Raw genomic sequence first — 17917 nt, 5'->3', positions numbered from 1 at the left:
GTGCCATAGGGCTTAATGATATTTAATTTGTAGGGTTTTAGGAAAGTTCAATAGTTTCAAGACTTAATTATAGTCTGTGATGTTATTCCTAGTTTAAGTTTTTCTTCTCTAGAATGGTTAAATGTAATTCAGACAGAAAGGTTACATTTCTCTATCAATTTCCATTGCACATAAGGGTAAAAAGGTTAAAAAAATCAGTGGCAAAAGAGTAACAGAATTGGAAAAAACAGAGTAAGTATTTGTTAGTAGTGAAGGAAGATTTATCTAAGAGTGTGAGGCTGGCAGAAGATGAAGACTAGAATGACTCAGATGTAGCTGTTAAGCCATGCTTAACCTGCTCTGGGTGCTCACTGACTGCCACTGCATGTGCCATACCATCTGCCTATACACCCTATGATTTCATACGCTTCATTTTTTAGAACCTGTTTTAGAACCACCTCTGCTGGCTCAGCTGTGAATCCCAAACATTTATTGTCACTTACCTCTTCAAATATGTTCACTCTTTGGATTACATGGCCATAAAGGGACTTCTTTGAATTATTAGATTTAGAAAGAGAACTGGAGGAAGAAGGCATGCAAGATGCCCATAGCCAACAGCATCTTCAGTTTGAAGGCAGGAAGAAGCTTAACTGGGGTCAATATACACCAGAACAAAAATGCAGGTAAATGCTTGCATATGTATGATTGTCAGTGTGTGTGTGTGATCTTCTGAGAGAAGATTTTAGAAGTATTTAATCCAGCTGCTTTCACAAGCTTGTAGCGATTTGCAAAAAGCCAGGGACACACCCGATATGGGCCACTGGGATAATAACACAGATGCATGATTTTTATGGCTGCCTACCAAATTTAGAAACTCCCTCTGGAAACACAACTCAAAATGGCTTTTGCTAATCCTTCTGAACACCTGGAATAAGCTCAACAAGCCCGGGAACTAGAAAAGTTACTGTGTGGTTTACCATGGCTCTTACATCACTCAAAATTAAAATTTTGAAATAAGCAGCTGAAAGAAACCTTAGAAATTCATGGATAGCCCTGTTGGGTGTTACATTGTTTTGCACCAGCGTTGACAGTTCAGATTATAAAACACAGTGTTTCTGTTTGCAGAAAGCCCACATGCTGAGCACAATAACATTTTGAATGTTTGGAAACCTGCATCGGAAATAAATTTTTTATTTTCTACAGTTTCTGGGGGGTTTCCTGGGTTTTTTTTAGCCTCAAGGCTTTCTCAGACTGCAGCCATTTTATAGTAATGTCCGACTTCTGGGAACAGATCTGAAGATCTGATGAGTCTTGTAGTGTACTCACAATCAAACCCGTCTTTCGTTCTCTTACTAACATGAATAACCTCACGTACACAAACTGTCTTGCAACTTCAATAGGATAATTCACATAAGGAAGTTAAGCATAAATTATCTGTCCAATGGATCAGAATTTCTCTTTGCATGATTACCAAGAGCCAGTGGGAGTTTTGCTGGGTGCAAGGAATGCAGGCCTGCTCCATAAAAATGGCAAGCAGTTTCACTTACAGTTAGTTATGATGGTGCAGAAAGGCTGGAAATAATTTTGTCACTGGGAAAAAAAGGTCACCAAACAGACTCTGAAGAGAAAAGGCAAGATTAGATAATGCACTAATAGGCTATTAAAATACGTGTTTTTACAAGGGCATTTCAGTTTGGTATTTGTTCAAAAATACGCTGCAATGTTTTTCTTTTGTTTTTAGACAAATATTTATTAAAAGTATTAAAAAACTACCTTTTTTTTTCCCCCCAGTGTTTCTACACTCTGTATTTCTTAGGTATCTCCCTTAGTGCAAAGCTTCTACCTCTTCATTTTGGGATTTGGTGTTTACTATGAAGTCTTTATGCAGGGATGTATTCTGATACATTTACTTAGGCTGACTTGCAGCTTAATAGCAAATTTCCCATTGAAGCAAACAGGACTACATGACCAGGAAAGCATAAAGGGTGTCAACTCTGCATCTAGCATATTGAAATCTGTGATAGATCTCTTAGTATTTAATATGCTGGTCCTAACAGCATTTTCTTTCTTTAAATCAAGACTTTGCAAGATCTTATCTGAACTGTGCAGGCTGAAGGGGACTTTCAGGGCACCTCTGTTTGAGGAGCCTGCTCACGTCACAGCCAGCCTAGTGAGCTCATTTAAAGCTACCTGTCTAGTCATAGCACAACCTCCTGGTTGCCAAACCTGTCCTGTGAGCAGGACAAGTACCCAGGCAATCAGCCCTTGCGGATCTCAGGTCTATGGTGGTTACACTGCAACTTCTGACAGGTCACCTAAAGCTAGTCTGGAAATGTCTGCAGGAGGCTGAGCTCACAGCAGGGTGATGGTGCGGAAGTACCTTGGTCTGAGAGGTGGGTTGGCTGTGCAACTACTCTGCACCTCTAACACCAAGGACAGGAGGGAGGCTGTATCTGCCACGTCACCTAAAGTTGAACAGATGCTGCTCTGCTGCTTCCATTAGCTTGTCTCTGTGTAATTTTCTGTTGATGGTCTTTCTGGTTGTGCTGACCCGCTGCTGAGTAATGTGTCATGGCATTTTGCTTACTGCTAGCAACATGGCAGTACTAACCACAGAATGGGTGTGGAGCCCCTAAATCAATAGGAAAATAGTAGAAGAGACAAAATATCTTGATTCCAAAAGCATATCACCTGGGAGAAACTGTGATGTAATTAGTTGCTCTGAAAAAGGGCAAAGAGTACCTGCCTTCATGCCAAACCTGGAGAGGTCAATAGTTTCTGCCTCTGGGACTTTGTGTTTCTTTCCCAGATTTCCCCACATCTTGGAAACAATGCAAGTATGTTCATTATAAATGAGTGTACACCAGCTAGTGTAATTTGAGGGAGAGGTAAAAGTGGGCAATTGAGGAGGAAAAAGTCTAGGATTCAAGGCTCTGCAGCAAATTGGGAGTATGTGAAGGGGCCAGCAATCTACCTGGTACGCTTGGGCACTGTTGAGGATGCGCCCAGTCCTCACACTCGCTTCCTTACCTCCTGCACACCTACGCAGGAGAGGCTGCCCTTCCCCTGATGGTGTGTCATCCCAAATTTTCATCAATTGTAGAGAAAAGTCAACAGAAGACCTTATGCTCTTCATCCACTATGTTGACAGACAATGGTCTTACCTTAAGTGGGACAATTAGAGCAGATGGGAACAATAAACGCTGCCACTGGTTTGAGCAATGCACCCATTCTAGATGTAGGAACAGGCTAGTAAATAAACCTGACAGCATCAAGCCTATAGGTTTTTGGTTTTAATTTTGCTTGCAGATGTTATTTAATTTCATATCCTGATATCTCATGGCCTTAGCAAAGATTTATCGCCATGAAAATAGTGTTGAGGAAAGGAAAAGTAGAAATAAATCATGACTCAGAGTATATTGGTGCATTCAATGTATAAAAATTCAATGTCACTGACAAAGTGAATTTAATTTTTTCTCTTCTGCTGCTAATTCACCACCAGTAAGACAGCTTGATTTGTGGTCATATATCTGTGCACAAATAGCAACCTCCAGTGGTCATTTAGTCCAAATTGCACATTGTGTGTGGTGTCAGTATGGCCTCTCCACCTTCCTCACTTAAAAGCACCTCTGAGACTATTTTGTATGGCTTTTCAGGTGTAGCTTAAAGCCACATACATGCTTTCATGCTCATGATAAACAGCCACTACAGTGTAGTCTTAGAATTAACACAAAAGACTACATTTTCAAACATAATGGCTCATTAATAGATTTTCAGAATTTATTCTCATTGACTACTCAGATCTTGGCTAACAAAAATGAGTTCCTACCTGAACCACCATAGCAGTAAAGTCAGATGATTTCCTTTTGGGAAGCAGGTATCTTCCTTTCCTGTAGACCCACTATCACATGCTTTCCTCTTTCAATTTTTGCTTCATATCCATGGAAGCCCTGTGCATGCAAAGCCAAAAAATTAAGATCTATCATATACTTAAATGTTAAATGGAAAATATAACAAAGCATATATTTAAAAATAGATTCTACCAACAGTCCATCTTTAAGATTTTAAACCCACAATGCATACCTGCTATTAACTGAATGACATTTTAGAGCAAGCTAACCAAGGAATATATGCTTCTGTGCATGAGAACCGTTTTACCACGGGTTCAGAACCACACCAGGACTGTGACGCACTTTCATGAGATCTCACAAACTAAGCAGGGTATCGTCTTGCCAAGTTTGGACTTTGCCTGAAGGACTTCATCTTTCTCTTCCTCTTTTAACCTTTTCACAGGAGAGAGCAGACTGCTAAACTTTGGACAAAGCCAAAACTCCAGTTATGCTAAATTAAGGCTTGGAATCAATAAAGTTTGGGAAATGCCCTTATCTATGCATGTGTTGTGTGCGATGGAGGGAGTTTATTCATTCTTATTTGCTATATGAAAAACATAACAAAAGCATGAATTTTACACCTTGAAGTGTGAAATTTTTATTTCTTCATAATATTGAATTGTTCTTGTGTAGACACAGAAAAATCTGCGGCTTATCTCTTCCAGCCATTTTGGTATTTCAAAGCTGTATTCCCCCACAGGGGAACTGCAATATTCCACCACAGTTATTCTGCAGGGTAATTTTCCTTTCCACTGTGGTGGATCACTGTTCAGCAAACAACTCCGTAACTTTATGTTAGATATCAGCAAGAATCTTTCTACCAAAGGAAAACAGAAATGGGGTGGAAGGCAAATAGTAGTGCTAGACATCAATACCAACTGCAAGTGCTCAGCAGGCATCTTGGCATTCAGGAATAGACATTTTTGTTACTGATGGTGGAAGTTACTTGGTACTTTGCAGGGCATAACACAGGTGTGTGGATGCTTGCAGTATTGAAATGGTAGGTCCTTTGACCTGTCTTTATATAGCCATAAGAAAAAAAAATGTATGAAACAGAAGTGTTTCAGTTGGATTTCTAAACCTGGTAAGGTCCTGGGTCTTTAAAACGAATCAAATCATTTTATATTAACACCATTTTTCATTAAACTTACTCAGATATGTTCAATTATGCCATGTGTGTCACCACCCTCATCACTGGCAAGACCAAAGAAGGAATATTCCAGCCTTTCACGAATTGCCCTGTGCATGCAAGGAGAGTCGTTGCCTTCCTGCAGCTTCCAACACAGGCCTATCAGTTTACTCTGGTTTAGCAAACCAAACACTTCTTGAAACCCAAATTGCTTTGGAATCAATGTTTCCCACACTTCAGATATTTTAACATCCTACTTTACTTTTATTGATTTTTATATATACAAGATGTGAATGTTTTCCACCGTATAAAAAGATGCCCCTAGAATGATGTGATTGGAGACAAGAAAGAAAAAGCTTGTTATACAGCAGTTTGCCATGCAAATTCAGAATGCCTGCTGTAAGACAGTAAATGTCCAATGTAAATGCTAATGTCCAGTTTGCCAGTGTGATCTATACAATAGGACATATGAGGCTTGTGAGGCATTTCTGTTTTCCATGAGTCTTCCCTTGGTGTAAAAAAAGAGAATACAGGTAAACTAGAGACGTAACAGGTCTTCAAGACATCCTGTTACGTATCAAATGTTGCCTCACTGACTGATGAATAAAAATTATTGGACCAGACATGCACCAAATAAGCTATGGGTCAACTTACAATCAGATTGGATTGTCATTTTGACAATCTCATTTTGACATTTCTCAGGAGACATCATGCCAGAAATACTCCTGAATCTTAGATGCTTTTGCTGTCTCTTGCTCTAGCATGACCAGTAAGAATTAGCGAAAGGCCAGTACCAAGCACTGATGGGATCTGTGACGGCTGGTGAGTTGGAGAGTCAAATTTTGTTCCTAACCACTGCCAGCCCTCCTACCCTGCTACTATGCTATTTAGATGAGGCTCCTGGGCCTTCAGTTGGAGCTTCTTGCACTAGGAAGCCAAAGTGAGTGCCACTCCCCAGCTACCCTCCATTTCAGGCCCAGGACCCCTGGTAAACCTATGGTTTTGCACAACAACTAAAGACACAGTGCCAGCTACAAACCCTTCTTGTAGAGGAAGGTGCTCTGTTGAGTAATGGGGCTTTTACCATCTCCATTTTGTCTCATTCACACTTGCGCTGCTGTTTCTGGTACTCAGTGTAAGCTTTTCTTTGGTATACACTAGAAAACTAGTGGGGTAAACGCCACATCAGGAGGGATTGCATAGAAGTGTCATCTGCAAGGAGTCGAAACACCCGTTGTCAGAGCCGGTGCTTGCTGCCGCGGTGCAGCCTGTGAGCATGGGTCCCTAGGGGCAGCACGCAGGCCACTGCCACACCGGCGCTGCGACCTGGGGACATCTCTCTGCTGGGCAATGTCTCCCCTCCTTCCTCCTGAAGCGTAATCGTTCGCTGCCGGCTTCATAGCAGCCATCCTGTGCCTCTCGGCTGGCAGGTAGAGGAGGGTGTGAATCCAAGGCTTTGCTGATGTTCCCCCCATCACTATTGCACACAGAGATGGGTCCTTGTTCACACTCCTCTCTAAAGCAGGCGTTTAGCCTGAGGCATGCTCTGCCCTTGTGCGAGTTATCCCTCAAGCTTACCTATCCCACCACTTTCATTCTTGACCATGACAGCAATCACGCTATATCATCTAGCAGACTCTTTTTTGGGGGGGGACGTCCTCAGAGAAATCTCTGCCTTTTGTTAATGGGAGTGAACATGTTGATGTCCGTGGCCCCCAGGTCCAGAGGCTTGGCTTCCAGCTCCTGCAGAGATGAGTGCACCGCAGGAGGGTACCACGCAGCCCTATTTGATTTCCATTTCAATAACACATGCACTGAACAATGATTTCCTAAAGCCAGTGGTGGAAAATGAAATTGAAAGTCTAAACATATGCAGATGGCATTCAGAGCCTGGGATGCTCCTGCCAATTTCTGCAACTGATGCACACTCAAAATATTTACTTAGGAATTCTTAATTAAGTAAACCATTCAGTAGTGGCGTAGTGTTTCAGATGAGTCGCGGTGTCACCACAAAATATCTCGGTGGTTCCTTCGAACAAAGAGTCCATTATGGGGATTTTTATCAGAGGTGCTGGGATAAGTTTTCAGTATAGTGCGCCGAGGTTTAAGCTGCGCAGCTCCTCTGCTGTTAATGGGATTCATGCGTCTAAGTCCCTTCATTCCTTGCTGAAAATGAACCCCCTGCCCAACAGCAGCTTCAGGTGAATATCAAGTAGCAAGGTTAGGGGTCAGATCATGGTGACCCTATGGGTGCCTATTCAAAGCACATGCAGTAAGGCTGGCTCAGCGGCTTGAGGGGAAATGTGCACTGTGCTGCTGTGCAGCCAGGAATACAAATGAGCGAGGGTGTCAGAGGAGAAGGTGTAGTTCCTGAAGCCACCCCTGGCCTGCAATAAAATGTTATTTGTCCAGGGAGCAAGGATTGCTACAGAAGAATTTTTAGGGCAATTATTTTTTTTTTAATTAAAAGGTTAAAATCAACTTGTTTAAGTGTTTTGTCTGTATGACGTGTGTTGCTGGTTTAATCTCTCTATTTTGCATCTTATTTTGTTATACATTTCTCGGAACTGAATTTTAAGCTCCTTGGAGAAATCTCAGTACACATCTGTCTGTGCCTGTACAGGAGCTTGGGGACAACTCTGAAAACTGGTTAGTTACTGCTGTTTATCTATACATAGACAGTTCTCTTTCATAATTTTGTCAAAATTCAGATTATGCTAACAACAATAGAAATTAGTATTTTCCTCATGTAGTGCATGTGGTTGTACAACTGTCCATTATAAGGATTTACTTCATATTTATATATTGTCCACTTGTGCAAAGACTCTTAAGACCCTCTATAAACTACAGTTCAAGTGATGACCTTCCTATATGTGAAATTTATCTGAAGTTGCAAGAACATGATGACATTTGAAATTCATTAAATGGCTAATGTGCTCAAGTTAAGCAAATGCCTACATTTGTAAATATAAAATAGAGACTCAAGAAAGAAAATTATGAATGAGTAGTACATTTCTCTTCTGACAAGCAATACTGCATTAAATTTTATGTTTTTAAAACTCACACGATCTTAGGCCTTACCTTAGTGTTTAATTTCTGAAGTGTTTTCAAAGACCTTTACTTTTATGAATTGCTTGGAATATATAATAATTTTCATGGTTGTGATCTTTCCATTTTTCCACATAACTTTGTGAAAAGGAAACCTGTAGTTTTTTAGGTCCAGGAGAGAAGGCACAACCATAATAGGAAATACATTCTGAGGGAGAATTTTCATTTTTTGTGACAGTAGTCATCAGTCTTTGTATGATTAAACAAGCATTATTTCAGAAAATAAGCTGAAACTTTTCTCCCACTGCCATGAACTTCTGCTTGCTATGACTGCAGTCATAGTTATTTTTTCAAAGTACAAAAACCTTGATGTTTCAGGATTCTGATGCAGAAATTAGGCCTTCCAAAACATTGCTCCTCAGGTTTAGTTTGTTGGAAGTTTGAACAGCAAGGTCCTATCCAAGCCCAGATCAGTGTTTTTTTTAATTTGGATGTAACTCTGTTTATAAATATTGCTCAATTTCAGTGCTGATGTTTCCCTTGGATTAATGACTAAATGATGAAGAAAGGTGAAGAATATGCCAGCCACTACTGTTAATTTCTTAGGAAATGTGACATTATTCCACTAATGCTGTTTAGTTGGATAACCCATGTGGATGACCCAACATAAAACTGAACCATGTGCGGGCTGTTGTGGTGCAGGATGGTTACAATTACTGTAAACTGCACCAGAAATCTTAACAAAACGCTGCACTCAGGATTTCCTTGTGATAAGAATCAAGGAAGTTTGCACCACAGAGAAAGATTAGATGGGAGAAGATGCCAAAATGTGGCACAGGGATCTGCTTTTTGACAGTTATAAAGTGAAACATTCTCCATTTAGTAAAAAAATATATGTAGCCTTCAACCTGCCAAGGGGCACGAGCACAGCACAACCCTCCTCAATGTGTGACGGACGCACAAACTGAGGGACGCCACAAGAAATAGTGGGGAGGAAGCTTGAAATGCTGTTGGGTGCATTTCTTTAATATAAATGAAGTTTTCCAAAACCTCAGTGTCATGATTCAGCATTTCTTTTGGCACTGAATTATAGTAACAATTTAAAAGTAGGCTAAACAAGTCTGAGGGAATATGCTGGTAAGTTCAGGCCAGAGAGGGGGAAGTCCCTGGTAGTAATAATGAAAAAACTAAGACCCCCTCCACCCCTAATAATTGCAGTTTAATACTTTTAATGAGGAATGTCTTAAAGCACTTTACAAACACATAATAATTACGGTATCTTCACAATACCTTCTGAGGCAGATATGATCATGCTTATTTTCTGGATGAATGAACTGACCCACTGTATTAAAATACTTTGACCAAGGCCTGCTCCAAAAACAATGGGAGACCAAAGAATACACTCTTCAACCTAGTTATGAGACACTGTCAATGTGTATGGAGGAAGCAGCTAAATTGAAAATTATACATGGGGTAGGTACTGTAGCCAACTCTTTCTTACTTCCCTTTGTTTTAAAAGTCATAAATTTTTGCTGCTCTTGAGATACTAACTTGAGATAATAGTGGAAACTGTGGGGGCTCAGAACTTTTAAAAAAGTGATGTCAGATAGTTATCTCATAGCTTTTATCAGTATTTTCATTTTTTTTTTTTAATATTTATATCACAGAATCACAGAATCGCAGAATGGTTGGGGTTGGAAGGGACCTCTGGAGATGATCTAGTCCAACCACCCTGCTGAAGCAGGTTCACCTAGAGCAGGTTGCACAGAATCACGTCAAGGCAGATTTTGAATATCTCCAGAGAAGGAGACTCTACAACCTCTCTAGGCAGCCTGTTCCAGTGCTCTGTCACCCTCAAAGAATTTTTTCATCATATTCAGATGGAACTTCCTGTGTTTCAGGTTGTGCCCATTGCCCCTTATCCTGTCGCTGGGCACCACTGAAAAGAGTCTGGCCTCATCCTCCTGACACCCAACCTTAGGATATTTGTATGAGTTGATAAGGTCCCCTCTTAGTCTCCTCCAGGCTAAACAGACCCAGCTCTCTCAGCCTTTCCTCATCAGAGAGGTGCTCCACTCCCCTAATCATCTTTGTAGCTCTCAGTTGGACTCTGTCTAGTAGTTCCTTGTCTTTCTTGAACTGAGGAGCCCAGAACTGGGCACAGTACTCCAGATGTGGCCTCACCAGGGTAGAGTAGAGGGGGAGAAAAACCTCCCTCAACCTGCTGGCCACACTTTTCCTAATGAACCCCAGGATACCATTGGCCCTCTTGGCTGCAAGGGCACATTGCTGGCTCATGGTTAACTTGTCCACCAGGACTCCCAGGTCCTTCTCCGCAGAGCTGCTTTCCAGCAGGCCAACCCCTAACCCATACTGGTGCATGGGGTTATTTCTCCCTAGGTGCAGGACCCTACACTTGCCTTTGTTGAACTTCGTTAGGTTCCTCTCTGCCCAACTCTCTAGCCTGTCAAAGTCTCACTGAACGGCAGCACAGCCTTCTGGTGTATCAGCCACTCATCTCAGTTTTGTATGATCAGTATACCATATACAAATAAATTTTATATATAATTTTTATCACTAAGTTGGTTGCGTGGCCTCAGTAAGTCAATGACTGTTGGGCACCCAGGAGACCAGAACTGGCTGTCTTGTGTACGTGTGTTGAGCACCAACTTAAATTTTGAATGCTTGTGCAAGTCTGTTTCTTAGGTCCCAACCCTGGATTCCTTCAGGATTAGGTTTTCCTAGAAGGGTCCATGTCTGAAGCAACTCCTGCTGCAAGGGAAGTGGGTTACTGGATGTGGAGGTCTTGCAGGATGCTTGGGCACCTGCTCTGTCTCAGAGAACTGGGCAAAGCCAGGTGGGGGGGATAGGGTAAAGATGAGGCACAGCCTGAGAGGCACCCAGAGAACCGCTGCATATGCCAAGCCAGGGAAGTGTTGCTGCCAGGGAGCCCTGGCTGTCGCTCTGCTCTGAAGAACGGCTGTAGAAATTCACCCTTTCCTCAGCTGATGTCTGTGCATCCTGGCAGAAAGCCAGTGGCTGACCTGGGTTCTCTTCAGCCTTCCTCGGGCAGAAGAACCATGGACTTAAGGTGTAATGGCAGAGTCCCCTGTCCCCCCTGCATCTTCGGGTTACTTACTCTGTACAAGATATCTTTCCCTTGTCATAACTTTAAAACCATGGAAAGGCCAGTCCTGGATCCTAACATGATTTGGAAAAGGGTCCTGGCATTTTAGAGTCATCAAAGAGTATATGTTTATATGAATACAACACAACAGCTATAAAGGAAAAATATTTTTCTTTGCATTTTACTGCAACGTTTTCAGAATATACATCCTACTTAATGTGGAAAGTTACTAAAGTCAGAGAGATAAAAGCTCCATGAGCTATGAAAGAAAACACTTTACTTTTCAGTATTGAGAAGTGCCTGATTTTTAAAAAATTAAATATTGATACTTTCCTCTGTGATTTTCATTAACTTTTGAAGCCATAAGTTAATATGTTAAGTGCCATTGTAAATGTCAGAGAATCTTATTATCTCTACATCAAACTCATAATGTTTTTTTGAAGATTGCCATATCTCTTGGAAAGTCCTGATTTAAAGACATCATAATTTAAATGTTTTATTCAGTTGTTTAAGTAGAGGTGGGCCAGAAACAAAACCTTAGCTCAAAACCTACATGAATCTTGGGAACTCGCTGCTTCCAATTGATGCTCCAGCTTTGTTGCTCAGTACCCAGAGGAACATGAATTAAAGCTACAGGTCAGAGGGCTCCTGCTCCAAACACTGTGAGTGGTCAGAGCTGCAACTACATTTTGTTCTTATTTTTGTTTAATAGGTAGTACCACATGGCATGCATGCTCTGTCTTTGCAATAGCTTGTCTCTATATCTATAACCCCCCCCCCCAAGCCATAAATAAAACACAATTGGTGAATTTCTCATGGATTATTAACTTTTGGAAAAGATGCACAAATACCTATTAAAAGGCAGAGTGAATCATCATGGAATTTCCATTCCACAGTAAAAGTGGTATTTCATTTTGGACAGGGAAGAGTTCTCCATTTCACCTTTTCTGCTCTGACTCTACTGTAGTTTATTGAAATGGCAAAATGAAACACTCTGATTTCGTTGAAATGCAACATTCATGTAATTTTGCAGTTACCTTTGAGATGAAGTTGATAAATTCCTATAAAATTCTTCAATTTTGTTTAGTCAGCATTTTCCAAAAGGAGCATTTCCAGTGGGAAATTTTTAACACTGAGAAGAAGGGCTTAAGTCAGTGTTCAAGATGGACAGGAAAGTAATGGAGAAGTTAGTCTGTATCCTGTTACTAACCTATTTATATATGGTGACTTCTGTTACTGTGAAACTCCACTTAAACCCAAGGTGCTGCAGCATGATTGGGCAAGCACCCTTACCTTACAGAGGCAGTCAACAACAGCATTTGATGGGAAAATGAAATTACCCATATGATCCAATAGCAGGCTGGGACAAGCTAAAGAGGGGAGAGGGTTTGGGGAGATACTTCCTTGCAGGTGCCAAGAAGCAGCGATGCTCTCTGGGCTGCCAGCCGAGGAGGAGGACAGCCAGCTGGGCAGTGGGGCAGGGGTTTTTCCAGGCTTTGGTTGCATAGCTGTCTCAGGGTGTATCACACCATGCTGAGCAAGGTTTGTTTCACTAACGCAGCTATACTGCTCTCTTTGCTCCTGCTGACCTGTCCAGAGCCAGCTGAAGCATGCCGGCATGGACCTGGCTGGTACTTGGTAGATGTGACCTGAGGCATCACTGAACATGTACCCACGTTGTCTTATTTTTCAAAATATTACCACTTAAAATGTAGCCTGTAAAGATGTTGAAAAATGAGCCTGTAAAGATGTTGAAAAGTGAGCAGAAAAATGAAAAATAAATGCACTAAAGTGAAAACATATGGCAGGTGCAAGTTATATGCAAACTTTATAATGAGTTCTGAAAATACACTTGAAGAATGAGAACTACAAATGTTTCTAGTCTGGATGGCACATATTAAGGATCACTCGTATGTGCTCCGTGATATTTGCCAGGTTGAAAAGTATGGTTATGCTGGTGAACTTTCATTAATCACTCAATACCCTGAGTGTAATAATGGGCAAGAGGGTTGGTAGTGTGAAGTCATTCTCTAAATTGTGCTCAACAGTTTCAAATGAAGGATGGATGAACTGGCTCCAGTAACTAAAATGCTAAGCCTGAATCTGTGTAAGCCATTCAAAGCAGACATGATCTCCAAAGATTCATGGACAGTCAGTTATCACTATTTTTTGCTTTTAAATATGTCTTGCTTTCCACATCTCATCAGCTGATGGCTGTGTGTAGGACTGGAAACAAAAGTGCCAAAATTCTTTTTGTTTGTTGTTTCTGGCACAAATCAGATCACGAATTACTGCAAGATTTCCAACCTCATTTACCAGACCAGAAAGGCTGGGATAAGTCTGCATAAGGAATCCAACTTCCAGCCCTTTCCCTTTTGCCCAGCACCTTGCCTACCACATGGCAGCACATGGCAAAAGCAATTGATGGACTCAATTTGGTTATAACATATCTTTCTGCTTTTTTTTTTCTTCAGAGCTTTGTCATCTGTGGTGGCTTTAGGAGCTAATATCATCTGCAACAAAATCCCAGGCCTGGCCCCTCGGCAGCGAGCGATCTGCCAGAGCCGCCCTGATGCCATCATTGTGATCGGGGAAGGGGCACAAATGGGAATCAATGAGTGCCAGTACCAGTTTCGGTATGGGAGGTGGAACTGCTCCGCACTGGGAGAGAAAACAGTTTTTGGACAAGAGCTTCGAGTAGGTAAGGGTGTCTCTAATACAGTGCTGAAGTGATATGTTGGGGCTGTTTTTCTTTTAGCTTCCTCACTGCGGTCCTGCAAAGGTTTATATCCCTCTGGTATTTGCCTACTGGAGTTCAACAGTGATGCTCCCAGAACTGTGGTCTGTATGTTTGCAGTCATTGAAAAGTAACTGGGAAGAGACAGGAGATCTCTAGTGATCTCTAGATGAAGTCATTCATATCTGTGCAACTTCATACCCAGCAATGACTGAGGTGCCTGCACAGGCATCCAAGGACACAGTCATTACCCGCCGTGAAAAAATATTTCCAATTGACGTGCTGTTAGAAGTTACCATGATAACCATGGTGGATATTATGACCAATCAAAAGGGAACTAAAATCAGCTCCAGAAAAACCTTTGCAGACTTCCCAAAAAATTAAGTAATGCGGGAGTCCCAGTTAACTGATGGAAGTACAGTGCATATGACATTGGCCTTCCAATATACAGCAGTGATACATATCCATTTTAGTGTTGCTATCATATTGTAAAGAAAATACTGCAAGTGATTGGAAGCAGGAAACCTATTCAAAGAAAATAATACAGGACCTTGGCCTGACAAACTGTTAGCTGGCAGAACTTAAATTGATCACTTTCCATGTACCCTATGTCTGATATTATTTCATAGGGGAGACTACACAATTTTTTTCTGGCACAGAGATCATTATTTTCCTTATCACCCAGATGAGTATCCTTAGCCTATTCCTCTCTCTTCCAAGGGCTGCCCACTTACCATCCTCCATGTTGTCTGCTGCTCAGTGTTGGGATAATGTTTTGTGGTGTATGGCTCTCACAAGGGCCATTCAGCTTCTCAGTGGGCTTGTAGCCTGTTCTTCTTGTGTCTAATTCTTCTTTGGGTGACATCTTTTTCTTGAATTCAATGGTTCAGGTGAGTCTTGTGCCTCCAACACAACTGAGTGTGGTCAGACATAAGATCTCTTCAAAACTGTGTGAAAAAAAGGCATAACATTTCATCCCATCTGTGCAAAGAGGAAACAATGTACATGGTGCTTTTGTTGTTGCTGGACGTCAAGGCTTTTGGTTTTTTTTCCAACACCTTTGTGAAATGGATGCCCAAAGCTGAGGTATGCTTAAGTCAATGATGGAACTGAATAGTTTTTCAAAGAACATGCAAGTCTGAGAGTCTGGCTGAGGCACAGTGACCCAGCTGTAAAGTGTTGTAATTGAATAAATCCATTGGCATCAGGGGAACTGACTTACACCCACAGAGAATCTGTCATATTCTATGAGCATTACCCAACACCAAATCAAAGAAGTGGAGATGGCTAAAACTAATAATAAAAAGACCCAATAAACCAAATTAATGGCAAAAGAAAAGTCTGAACTTTTTGAACTTCAGAAAAAAGTTTGGTAGAATTTGGTTTTGATGCTGAAAAGCTGGTAGTGAGGAATTTTCTCATCAGTGTCTCTTCCCACATTTGTTCTAAGATATTTCTAATTCTGTTTAGATAATACTTCTTGCCTAACTTTCGTTTCTTAAGAAGAGTGTAAGTGGAAGGCAATGAACATCCTCAAGACACCATATACAGGAAATACGCTAACATTTGTCTTTTACCTTCAACTTTAAATGAATCAGAAAAACATCTAGTTACTTGTCTTGACTATTAGAAGCACAGGCCTGGTCCTCCTTGGTTGGTCTTAAGCTTGTTTGTCTTAAGTTGATGTCCAAAATGATGTTGATGCTGGAAAATATACAGCTGCCAAGCATGCTACTGTTGTACTTCTTCATGCTATGTTGTTTTGGTCTGCCAAAGTTTGCAGGCACACTCTGACCCTTAGACAAGTAAGTCCTCTCAACTTTTGTGAGATCACTTATGTCCTCGAAGAGGCACACTCTAGAGGGTTGTACCAGAGTTGGTGTCATCACTAAGCTTTCTGGTGAAAAGGCTTCCACCACCTCTGCTTTCCTCTTCAAGCTAGGAATCTTGTGACACCTCATCAGTTCTGTCCTTGTACTCATGGGTATTAATCCTCTTCACCACTGAGAGACTCCTTTCATCCTCAGAAACCTTGCAAGTGAGTGCAGTCTGAATGCCTAAAGAGGACTACAAGTCATGCCTGTGCTTTCATTCTGAACATTTCTATACAAAATAAGAGCTGCAGGGAAAAAAAATTGTTTGGCATCAGGATGGACCAGCTATCAGGTTGGTCAGACCATACAAAGTTTGAAAAAAACAGGGTTTTCCTGAGCGACTGTTGAGGCCATATTTGCCAAAATGTTCACCAGATTTTTGACCTCTTCACCGAACCTGGGTGGTTTCTTGCAACTCTGAAATGACTGATGTGGAATTTGGCGGGTTCTTTTATGGCTCAACCCAAACACAGACAAAACTTGGCAGTTGCAGCTGAGTTCTGCTTTGACATTTGTTGGGTGTGAAACCACACAAACTGTAACGGATGGAGAAGGTTTACATGACCCCTGCCAGCTGAGCTAGATGATTTCCATGCAGGTCTATAAAGGATTCCATAATCCACATGTCTTTATTTGTTTTATTACTGGAGTAGCACCCAGAGACGATGTGGTCAGTATCTAGGAAAAGGACAGGGTTTAGGAAGTGGTGTTACTACACTAGTGAGGGGAAAAAAAGTATAAAAAAGACAAAGCTAAAAAAACCCCCAACTTCAAAGGTAGAAATTACTTGTAAGCATAAATATTCACATGTGCAACAAAACCCATCCATGTCTGACACACAGAGAAACACTAAACCAGACATTTGATTCTGCCTGAACAGACTGCAGAAAGGATTAAGACTAAAAAAGTCTTAAGTACTTAAGTACTTCACCCCAAAGAAAAGCTCACCTAGCTTTTTCCCAGAATCACTTCAGGAGATGAACAATCAAGGCAAATTATTCAGGTCATAGGGAGGAGAGGGTGAGCAAGCTACGATAGCATGATATTAATTGCTCTATCTGTATGGGAAAGAGGACACCTACTCTTTAGCCACTGGGCCAAGGCTCTACCATGAGCACTGACAAGTGCAGATTTAGGGTTATTCTAATTCATATCCCGATGCAATACTCCTCCCCCCCAAATTCAAAGCAAACCCCCAGACTCACCCAACATGAGCTTTCTCCAGCAGCTGTGCCTCTGTTGCCAACAACAGCTCTTTGGTGCCATTGTGCTCTGGCTATGCACGTCTTCCTGCCACAACCAAGCAGCAGCCAGAAGGCATGACACAGGAGCAAATGTCCATCCTCGTGACTTCTGGGGATCCTACTGTGCCAGGGAAATCCCCAGTAAGTTAGCTAAGCTGGATCAGTGCTGAGCTATTTTTTCAAAGAGGTGCTTCAGTGAATGAGGGCTGTACCACCTATATAATACATGGGAGTGTGTACTAAAAACAATTGAAATAGTTCAGAGGATAGATTAACAACTGTAGAAATTATATTAGGCATGGGGCATTCGTGTTGGTGTGAAAGATTTATAGCAGCCAGAGATAAAAAGTGACAGACAGATCCAAATTAGTAGCATGGACAAAGGATGTGGCATGGGATGAATTAGTCAAGCATTGTGTATAGATTTTTTTGTATATTTATAGCTGAGAACTTTTCCATAGTCATGCCATCCCCAGAGAAAAATCATTACTACACTCGCTTTATTCATCCTGTTCCTGTACATGTATTTGTCACCTTCCTACACTCATCTCTAGTTTTCATGCCAGCTTCTCACATAAAGTCATCATTTGCACTCTCCACTCATTCCTCTTGCTGTAAGCCTCTAACAAATTACCTCTTTAAAGATTACCTCTTTAACAAATGGATTAAAAAATGAATTGGTTAATGATATATCAATTCTTATTATTAATAACCGTTGTTGAAAGGTAATTGTCCTAACTTTTTGAAGGGGAGGACCCTGATCTGGAAGAGTAAAGCTTCTGGTCCTATTAGGCTATTGATGCAAAAGAGCTCCAGTGCTAGGCGCTGGTCTCTATTCCCCCAAATGATGGCTGGAACAATCTACCATGTAGGTACCTCTAAAAGTTAC

At 41.3% G+C, this 17917-nt stretch overlaps 1 protein-coding gene across 3 annotated transcripts in view; it reads left to right on the top strand.

Annotated features, from left to right (window-relative positions):
• WNT7B (Wnt family member 7B) overlaps nucleotides 1-17917 on the top strand; it is a 96850-nt gene that overhangs the window by 42079 nt on the left and 36854 nt on the right. For 2 of the 3 annotated variants that reach the window (XM_075708816.1, XM_075708808.1), the window contains exon 2: nucleotides 13648-13874. In XM_075708816.1, coding sequence (XP_075564931.1) covers nucleotides 13648-13874 — 227 coding nt within the window. Of the gene's footprint in view, nucleotides 1-12943; nucleotides 12982-13647; nucleotides 13875-17917 lie in introns of those variants that run through there. The other variant, XM_075708826.1, reaches the window with a different exon arrangement.

The sequence above is a fragment of the Pelecanus crispus genome, chromosome 1 (assembly GCF_030463565.1).
Source record: "Pelecanus crispus isolate bPelCri1 chromosome 1, bPelCri1.pri, whole genome shotgun sequence".
NCBI classification, from domain to species: Eukaryota; Metazoa; Chordata; class Aves; order Pelecaniformes; family Pelecanidae; genus Pelecanus; species Pelecanus crispus.
The sequence above is the reverse complement of the archived record's forward strand: the minus strand, read 5'-3'. Positions and strand labels throughout refer to the sequence as shown.